Consider the following 9,864-nt stretch of genomic DNA (forward strand, 5'->3'; position numbering starts at 1 on the left):
GGGCGCACGACATAAAAGGAAGAAATATAATAGATGCAGTAAGGAGTCGGATTCGGACTTGCGAAAAGCTGATACCTAAACATTTATCTTTCGTTAGGTGTCTCTGTGAGGATGGCGTAAGTATTGTACATCGATCGACCGTATAACTCGCGGCAGGGAGAAAATTGACCTCGTACCCAAGTCTCTTCCGCGGCCGTGTCTAGTCTGATTGTCAAGAACATAGCCAATGAGAAGCGAACTTGGAATGCAGGTGGAAAACGCTCGTTCCAGCGATATGCGCGGGGAGTTTTGGTATTGAGACATGCCCCAGGGTGGAATGATCTTAAATCGTTAAGTATCGCTGAGAAAAATGCCGATCGGGAGAATTTTCGGGACTTAAACCACCTCCGCGTGGACAACGGTCGAAATTTGAGTGTGCAGCCTTGACTTGGTCTTTTGACAGGAATAACAGGGATGGAAAAGTGAGCTTAAAACGGCAGAAATTGCCAGAAACTATAACGGACACAAAGGATGTGAGCAAGTGTTATTGATTTTTCGAGTAAAATGTCCATATTTTGAAATATTGATCGTTTTAAATCGACCTTATTTGGCTCCCCATACTATTCCTTATAACGTGTTCAAATTATCAAAGGTTCCTCTCGTAAATTAACAACGAGTTACACAACGCGTGACGCTTTCATGAATTTATCGTTTGCCTTTTCTCGAGACGTGGGCTTAGGCCGTCGGTGTTTAAATTAGCAATCTTCCACTATAGCTCTCTCTCACGGTATAGCTTTCTAAACAGTCGGTCACTCCCGACGACAACTACTACTACTACTACATAAGTGAGTCTTTAAATATGCATACATAAGTTAAAGAATTAAAGAGGATGCATCGATTCTCTGTGACTCTGAGTTTCGCGCCTAAGCGCTCGTCAGACAGAACTTTGTCTGACGAACTTTGTCTGACGAGCGCTCAGGCGCGAAACTCAGAGTAACAGAGAATCGATGCGTCCTCTTTAGTTCTTTAACTTATGTATACTTAGCTCTGCTACGACAGCATTAGGCACTTTATGCCAAGGTAGACTCTACTCCCACATTCATATATATATATATATATATATATATATATATATATATATATATATATATATCAGAGTCACAGAAAAGTTATGTCTCATTGATTTATCTTACTTTCAGATGTATATATATATACATCTTAAATAAAGCGTTGAAAACGGAAGCACATTCTCCATTGTGCAAATTATATATATATATATATATATATATATATATATATATAAATGTGGGGGTAGAGTCTACCTTGGCATAAAGTGCTCAATGCTGTGGTGGCAGATCTGAGTATGTATAGTTGAAAGAATCAAAGAGGACGCATCGATTCTATGTTACTCTGAGTTTCGCGCCTAAGCGCTCGTCAGACAGAACTTTCTGACTAAGCGCTCGTCAGACAGTGCTGCTCAAGAAGATACAAACCAAGGAAATAAGAATTCTTTACGCAAATAATGTTTCCCTCTATTTTTTTTTTTAAGTTTTCCGTCAACCAGACAAGCAGCTGTTTGTTAGCCGCGCGTCGTGGTTTAGCGTGTGGCGATGTTGCCTTGGTTACCTATCTCTCCTAAAATTGTTCTTTTCGCGACACTCTTATTTGAAACACCAAGCGTTATAAGTGTGGCTTTTGGATTTTGGTAAAGAAGAGCCAATGATGCCAACCCTATTTCCACAAGGTACCCTTTTCGTCTGCATTGGGAAGCGAGCGGTGACATCAATTAACCATCCAAACCTGAATTTCAAACAAATTAATTATCAAATAAAAAACCATCTAACAAAAGTGTCCTCTGCAGAGAGGTGCATTAACAAGTCATTACAGTGTCTTTGAATAAGGAAGACTTGGTCTTATTGGGTTCCCATTCCCAGAGGACAGAGCATAAGTTTTATAAGCACCTTATCAATTTTCTGCATGCTCTACTTTCGGCTACCAAAATAAACTGTTAGTATAATACCTATAGATAAAGATTTTGCTACAGAAGTTTTGCTCACAACTTGAGACAATTCCCATCGGCATTTCCTTAAGGGATGGAGAAGAATGGGCCGTTACAAAGACGAAGTAAAGGGGGAAGAAAAAAAGTAAACATTTACTTACTCGCATGTTTCAGCACCAGCTTTCCAGGCCTTGTGTAGTTGGCTGTATGTGGCCAATTGTGCTCCTTGAAGTGCACATAAACGTTTGGCATTTTCATAGTTTAGTTTATACCTGCCTGTTTTAGTATGAAACACTCCTTCCACAGATTTGTAAGATTTGTATCTTTGAATACGATATAGAAAACAGAAGAAAATAAAAATCATGCGGCGTTTTCGGTATATGTCTCATAGTTATGGGATTTTACGAGGCAAAGCGTTCAAAAAATTATTACGTAGCGTAATGCAACGAGCAAACAATGGAAAAAGGTGATATTCGAAAATCAAAGGGGGTTTTCGACGATATGAAGTTATAGAATCCCCATAGGAACCAAACTTGGTAATCCCAGGAAATAAGTCTCAATTTCGGTGGTTTCTTTTTGTTCTAATCCACAACTTCAAACCTCTTACCAATATTACAATTGTTGTCAGTAAACGGAAGCACGGTAACTTCTGGAAGGCACTGGCAGGAAAATTCACCAGACCGCTTGCCTTGGGTGCACGTCCCTCCATTAATACACGGATTACTAGAACATGGGGATATCCTGAAAAGAGACTAATATATTTCCTATTATTACAAAAGTACCCTAGAACTCTCCGTGTTTTTGAAAATAATAGAGAAGTCATAGAAAAAAAGGAAGATTTCGCATCGCACTTTTGAGCTCATGGCGAAAAATCCTGTCTACTCAACAGACCGAAGCGGGAGAAATCGATTGGAAATGAAACTCAAATCTTTCATTATAGACCCTGATTAAGTTCCTTGTTTGTGAAGTTCATTTTCTTTCCTCAGTTCGTCTTGTAACTATAATTATAAGTATAATTTTTTTAGTCCGAATCCGCACTTTTTTATTTTCAAATGTTTACATGGAAGACGACGCTTTGTGCAGCGCTCGCGTGATACATAGGCTCTGGAGGTTCATGCAATTTGAGGTTTGCTCAGTGCAGGTGTTACTGTACTTCGAAAACATACAACTGAAATACAATGTTTAAATTATTTTACATTTATCAGATGACTCCATGAAAGTAAAAAAGTGATCGTCAACTGTTTGATCGTGGTTATAGTTATAACAGACCATTCCACCTAGAACTACAAACAATTAAAACGTATCACATACTTCGGTAGTTGTATCATAATAATCATAGCCGAGCCTTTCTTCTGTTTTTCTTTTTTAGTTCGTCTAACGGCCGTGTGATGCAAAAGCGCTGGGGGTCCGTTCAATTTGAGGTTTGCTCAGTACAGGTGTTACTGTACTGCGAAAACATTTTATTGAAATACAAAATTACCCCTTTTTTACTTTATCAGATGCTTGCATTAAAGAAAAAAGCAGTTGTAAACCTGTTGATCACAGTTAATGTTGTGACAGACTAATAAACCCAGGACTACAAACAAGTAAGACGTATCACATACTTCAGTAGTTGTGCCATAATAATCATAGCCGAGCCTTTCTTCTATTCTTTGCGGCTTAAGGTATCTCTCAGAACTGCTTAATTCGCAGGTATGATAGCCGTTTTCGCTATTCCGAGCTATATTGAACGACAAGCAAGCGAATGGTTCGTGCTCCAGACAGAGGAAGGAACAGTCAAAATAGTCTTTTACGTGTCTTGTCGATGTTGCGTTTCCCACCAGATAACTGTCCACCATTTTGTAAAATTGTCTGCCTTGCCTAACTGAATGTTGAGCAAGACTCAGGAAAGGGAATATCCCGAGAAGAAAATTGGGCAAAACGGCGATGTGATATCCAAAGTGCATCTAGATATCCAAAGTGCAGCTAGATACAATCTTATACGAACCGAATTTCCTTTTTGTAATTAGACTTTCCACCTTTGTGTTGATGAATGACATCACTAGATTAATGTTTCTGAAGCAATGGGAGTTAGATTACCTCCAGCAGGCAGTCTTTGGTAAATGTGCAAAATTAAAGAGTCGAATAGGTAGACACTTCGAACAGAATTGTAAAATTTGTAGTTCTATCGCCCATGTAAGAATAACATCTCATTTTTATGTCCTTAGTCATGCACTGTGTAGCGTTACAATATAACGAGTTTTCGTTTCTTAAATAGTTTTATTTAGTCAAACGTAAATATCGAATGCACCTGTTTTTCGCTCACAAAGAACTTGTTTTCCATAAAGCATCGAACAGTTATGAGAGGCATCAGTTACTTTCGTGCGTCAATTAAATTGGAAAGAAAAATAGTTGAAAACCAACTGTGCTACCCACGCATGCAACCTTTTAAGGGGGGCGCACAACAAAAAGGAATAAATATAATAGATGCAGTAAGAAAGAAGCACAATGTATTACATTGTATAACTTTATTAAAATCCAAATCCTACTTACATACTGCATTGCTAAATAAGAAATTATTTTTTTAAGTTTGACGTCGGATTCCGACTTGCCAAAAGCTATGATACCTAAATATTTATCTTAGGTTCTCACTTAAAAATGTGTTCTCTATTAATATAAACTTTTCGCCGATGATTTTAAAAGCAGTAATCCATCCCCAAAGTTCCCAAATTGAAATCTTAGCATATTCATCTTGAAAATTTGCCACTTTTGACTCTTTTATGATTCGCTTCATAGTCAATTTCACCGCATCCCTTCCCCTTTGATAGCATTTTAGCGCAAATAGGTGTCTCTGTGGGGATAGGGTAAGTATTGTACATTGATCGAACGTACCACTCGCGGTAGGGAGAAAATTGACCTCGTGCCCAAGTTTTTTCTGCGGCCATGTCCAGGCTGGTTGTCAAGGGTATAGCCAGAGAAAAGTGAACTTGGAAATGCAGGTAGAAAACGCTCGTTCCAGCGAAATGCGCGGGGAGTTTGGTATTGAGACATGTCCCAGGGTGAAATGATCTTAAATCGTGAAGTATGGCTGAGAAAAATGCCGATCAGTCAGCCATATAGTCATGACAGTTTTCTTAGAGCCACAGGTGGGATTCCGTAACAACTAACTACAATTGCAAATATAACATTGGCCTCCTTTTTTCAGGCTAAACTCGTGTTAAAAATCAATGAATATCGTTGCTTCTATTCCCCCTTTCAAGATATTGCAACAAAGTGGAAATGCCTTCTTGCAAACAGTAGCACATAGAGAATGAAATTTAAAAACGAAATGTCGATACTGAGATGTTTTTTTGTCACATTGTTATCTTAGACAGGCCACGTCGTTTGAGATGTCGCTTTTTCTGATTATTATTGATAATTCTCTACTATGTTCCAGCACATTCGAAGTCTAAAGAAAATGGATAACGTGGGCATAGTGACGTGGGTTAATGAGGCACAATATTTCAGAAAAACAATTATCCATTGCAATAATTATGATGAAATACAATCCCGATTTTTGGCCACTATATATTTTTTCTACCGACCATCTGTACCTAAGTTATTTCAAAGTGCAACACGTGTTCTACAAAGTCCGACGGGACTTATTAAAAGCGAAGATCATCAAAAAGCGCTACAAAAGGTAAGCGTTCCCTTATGATTAACGAGGGAGGTTATTATTTTTTTTAGTTTTAATCAACTTCCCGCCTTCAGGCTCGCGTATTTAAACGTTATATATTGAAATGCACTAATTGCAAGCAGCATTTCATTATGTTTGCTATATTTTTCAAGTTCATCCTTCAGCTTCGAACAGGAGAACTCATAGGAAGAAAATACTTAATAAAAATGTAGGTACAGCCAGGTTATTTTCTATGTACACTAAGGTAAATGAATTGGTTCTAAATGAAACTAAAGAGGAAACTATATTGAAAAAAGCACAAAAATTTATGAAAAAAAGCTAAAACAAAAATCTAAAGTAACACTATGAAAATGAGTAGTTTCTCTCCATAGACAGTTTTAACATACTGAATTGTTCTTCTTGAATTTGACCCACAAACTAGTATCTGAAGAACAGAGGCTCGAATCCCACAGAGGCCTGAATTTTTCAGGTCTCTTTCTTTTTTTTCCTTCATCTGTCAGTCATATCGTCATGACAGTTTTCTTAGAGCCCATAGCTGGGATTCCGTAACAACTAGCTAAAATTGCGAATGTAACATTGACCCCCTTTTTCTGGTTAAACTCGTGTTAAAAATCAATAACTACTGTTGGTTTCATTCCCCTATCAAGATATTGCGACAGAATGGAAACGCCTTCTTGCAAGCAGTTGCACATAGAGAAGGAAATTTGAACATGAACTTTTGATACTGAGATGTTTCTTTGGCACACTGGTATTTTAGACCAGCCAATCATTTGAGATGTCACTTTTTCTGATTATTATTGATGATTTTCAACTATGTTCCAGCACACTCGAAGTCTAAACAAAATGGGTAACGTAAGCATAGTGAAGTGGGTTAATGAGGCGAGATATTTCAGAAAAAAAATTATCAAGTGCAATAATTATGATGAAATATAATCACGGTTTTTGACCACAATATATTTTTTCGTCCGACCATCTGTACTTAAGTTATTACAAAGTGTGACAAGTGTTTCTACAAAGTCCGACGCACTTATTAAAAGGGAAGATCATCACAAAGCGCTACAGAAGGCAAGCGTTCTCTTATGACTAACGAGAGAGGTGATACTTCAAGTTTTTTTTTGTTTTAATCGACTTCCCGCCTTCAGGCTCGCGTGTTTAAACGTTATATATTGAAATGCGCTGGTTGCAAGCATCATTTTATTATGTTTGCTATATTTTTCAAGTTCACTCTTCAGCTTCGAACAGCAGAATTCATCGAAAGAAAATACTTAAAAAAAATGTAGGTATAGCCAAGTTTTTTTCTATGTACGCCAAGGGAAATGTATTGGTTCTAAATTAAACTAAAGAGGAAACTATATTAAAAATAGCAAAGAAAATTTACGACAAAAAGCTAAAAAAAAAAACCCAGAGTAACACTATGAAAATGAGAAGTTTCTCTCCATAGACAGTTTTAACATACTGAATTGTTCTTCGCGCGATTCATTTACTTGAAACACCAAGCGTTGTAAGTCTGGCTTTTGGGTTTTGGTGATGAATGCCCAAACAGGCCGATCTTATTTCCACACGGTATCTTCTTTGTCTGCATTGCGAGGAGAACGGTGGCATCGATCAACCATCCATACCTGGATATCAAATATATCACAAAAATATCGTAATACTAATAATAATAATTATTATTATTATCATTATAATAATGATAAAAATACTATTAATAATAATGATAATAATGACAGTAATAATAAACATAGGAATGAAAAAGGCAGAGTGAAGTTTACACGCCTATAAGCAAGAGCTCCAAAACTAGGTAATTTACATGATGGCAATGTGGATTTTTAAGCATTGGAGACGAACGGGCCGTTACAAAGATGAAGTGAAAGGGGAAGAAACAAGTAAACTTTTACTTACGCGCACATTTCAGCTCCTGCTTGCCAGGCCTTGAGTAGTTGGCTGTATGTGGCCAATTTTGCTCCGTGAAGTGCACATAAACGTTTGGCATTTTCATAGTTTAGCCTATACCTGCCTGTTTTAGTATGAAACACTCCTTCCACAGATTTGTAGCGAACCATCCTTTTCGTGTCTTTGAATATGATATAGAAAAAAGCAGAAAATAACAATAATGCGGCGTTTCGGTATATGTCTCATACTTATGGGATTTTACAAGGGAAAGCGTTCAAAAAGTTATTACGTAGCGTAATACAACAGGCAAACAATGGAAAAAAAGGTCATATTCGAAAATCAAAGGGGGTTTTCGACGATATTAAGTTATAGAATCCCCATAGGAACCAAACTTGGTAATCCCAGCAAATAAGTCTCAATTTTGGTGGTTTTTTTTTGTTCTAATCCACAACTTCAAACCTCTTACCAATATTACAATTGTTGTCAATAAACGGAAGCACAGTAACTTCTGGAAGGCACTGGCAGGAAAATTCACCAGACCGCTTGCCTTGAGAGCACGTCCCTCCATTACTACACGGATTACTAGAACATGGAGATATCCTGAAAAGAGACTAATATATCTCCTATTATTACAAAAGTACCCTAGAACTCTCCGTGTTTTTGAACATAATAGAGAAGTCATTGAAAAAAAGGAAGATTTCGCGCTATTGTTTTCATGGAAAAAAATCCTGTCTACTCAACAGACCGAAGCGTGAGAAATCGTTTGTAAATGAAACTCAAATCTCTTATTATAGACCCTGATTAAGTTCCTTGTTTGTGAAGTTCGTTTTCTTTCCTCAGTTCGACTTGTGACTATAATTATAAATATAATTTTTTAAGTCCGAATTCGTACTTTTTCATTTTCAAATGTTTACACGGAAGACGACGCTTTCTCTAGCGCTTGCGTGATACAAAGGCTCTGGAGGTTCATGCAATTTGAGGTTTGCTCAGTACAGTTGTTACTGTACTTCGAAAACATATTATTGAAACACAATATTTACATTATTTTATCTTTATCAGATGACTCCATAAAAGTAAAAAAGCGATCGTCAACTGTTTGATCGTGGTTATAGTTATAACAGACCATTCCAACTAGAACAACAAACAATTAAAACGTATCACATACTTCAGTAGTTCTACCATAATAATCATAGCCGAGCCTTACTTCTGTTTTTCTTTTTTTAGTTCGTCTAACGCCCGTGTGATGCAAAAGCTTTGGGGGTCTGCTCAATTTGAGGTTTGTTATTGAAATACAAAATTACCCCTTTTTAACTTTATCAGATGCTTGCATTAAAGAAAGAAGCAGTCGTAAACTTGTTGATCACGGTAATGTTGTAACAGACTTATTAACCTAGGACTACAAACAAGTAAGACGTATCACATACTTCAGTAGTTGTGCCATAATAATCATAGCCGAGCCTTTCTTCTATTCTTTGTGGCTCAAGGTATCTCTCTGAACTGCTTAATTCGCAGGTATGATAGCCGTTGTCACTATTCCGAGCCATATTGAACGACAAGCAAGCGAATGGTTCGTGCTTCAGACAGAGGAAGGAACAGTAAAAATAGTCCTTTACGTGTCTTGTCGATGTTGTGTTTCCCACCAGATAACTGTCCGCCAGTTTGTAAAATTGTCTGCCTTGCCTAACTGAATGCTGACCAAGACTCAGGAATGGGAATAGTCCGAGAAGAAAATTGGGCAAAACGGCGATGTGATACCAAAAATGCATCTGGACTTTGAGAAGTTTTTTCTAGCTAAATACGATAATACCCGTCTTAAGCGAGCCGAATTTCCTCGTTGTAATTAGACTTTCCACCTTTGTGTCGATGCATGACATCACTAGATAAAGTTTCTGAAGCAGTAGGAGTTAGATTGCCTCCAGCAGTCAGTCTTTGGTAAATTTGCAATTAAATCAATCAAAGAGTTGAATAGGTAGAGCCGAATTTCCTTGTTGTAATTAGACTTTCCACCTTTGTGTCAATGAACGACATCACTAGATTAATGTTTCTGAAGCAATGGGAGGTTGATTACCTCCAGTAGGCAGTCTTTGGTAAATATGCAAAATTAAAGAGTCGAATAGGTAGACACTTCGAACAGAATTGTAAAATTTATAGTTCTATTGGCCATGTAAGAATAACATCTCATTTTTATGTCCTGAGTTATGTACTGTGTATTGTTACAACAGAACAATTTTTCGTTTCTTAAACATTTTTGTTCAGTCAAATATATTTATCGAATGCACCTGTCTTTCGCTCACAAAGCACTTGTTTTCCATAAAGCATCGTACAGTTATCAGAGGCA

General features: G+C 37.3%; 2 protein-coding genes across 2 annotated transcripts; both read right to left on the minus strand.

Annotated features, from left to right (window-relative positions):
• Positions 1–1,567: 1,567 nt before the first annotated feature.
• LOC113677880 (uncharacterized) lies at positions 1,568–3,924 on the minus strand. Its single transcript, XM_089192678.1, has 4 exons — positions 3,583–3,924; positions 2,579–2,730; positions 2,140–2,301; positions 1,568–1,779 (listed from the first exon to the last, which is right to left on the minus strand). The coding sequence occupies exons 1-4, from the start codon at positions 3,922–3,924 to the stop codon at positions 1,641–1,643; spliced, it is 795 nt and encodes a 264-aa protein (XP_089048804.1). The 3' UTR covers positions 1,568–1,640.
• A 2,630-nt stretch (positions 3,925–6,554) lies between these two features.
• LOC149035079 (uncharacterized) lies at positions 6,555–9,613 on the minus strand. The gene is made up of 4 exons (XM_089192677.1): positions 8,951–9,613; positions 7,993–8,137; positions 7,536–7,707; positions 6,555–7,252 (listed from the first exon to the last, which is right to left on the minus strand). Exons 1-4 carry the CDS (start codon positions 9,290–9,292, stop codon positions 7,114–7,116), a joined length of 798 nt encoding a protein of 265 aa, XP_089048803.1. The 5' UTR covers positions 9,293–9,613; the 3' UTR covers positions 6,555–7,113.
• Positions 9,614–9,864: the final 251 nt, after the last annotated feature.

Source organism: Pocillopora damicornis, chromosome 13 (assembly GCF_964200805.1).
Source record: "Pocillopora damicornis chromosome 13, jaPocDami1.2, whole genome shotgun sequence".
Taxonomy (NCBI): Eukaryota; Metazoa; Cnidaria; class Anthozoa; order Scleractinia; family Pocilloporidae; genus Pocillopora; species Pocillopora damicornis.

What these genes read in the sequence shown, in the direction of transcription:
- LOC113677880 (XM_089192678.1), bottom strand. Translation starts at nt 3,924, where the DNA reads ATGCACTTTGGATATCACATCGCCGTTTTGCCCAATTTTCTTCTCGGG. An exon ending in ATTATGGCACAACTACTGAA is followed by an intron (nt 2,731 to 3,582) that starts GTATGTGATACG and finishes GAAATATATTAG; the next exon opens with TCTCTTTTCAGGATATCCCC. An exon ending in AATTGTAATATTGGTAAGAG is followed by an intron (nt 2,302 to 2,578) that starts GTTTGAAGTTGT and finishes TCGTATTCAAAG; the next exon opens with ATACAAATCTTACAAATCTG.
- LOC149035079 (XM_089192677.1), bottom strand. Translation starts at nt 9,292, where the DNA reads ATGCATTTTTGGTATCACATCGCCGTTTTGCCCAATTTTCTTCTCGGA. An exon ending in TGACAACAATTGTAATATTG is followed by an intron (nt 7,708 to 7,992) that starts GTAAGAGGTTTG and finishes TCATATTCAAAG; the next exon opens with ACACGAAAAGGATGGTTCGC. An exon ending in GCAGGAGCTGAAATGTGCGC is followed by an intron (nt 7,253 to 7,535) that starts GTAAGTAAAAGT and finishes TTTGATATCCAG; the next exon opens with GTATGGATGGTTGATCGATG.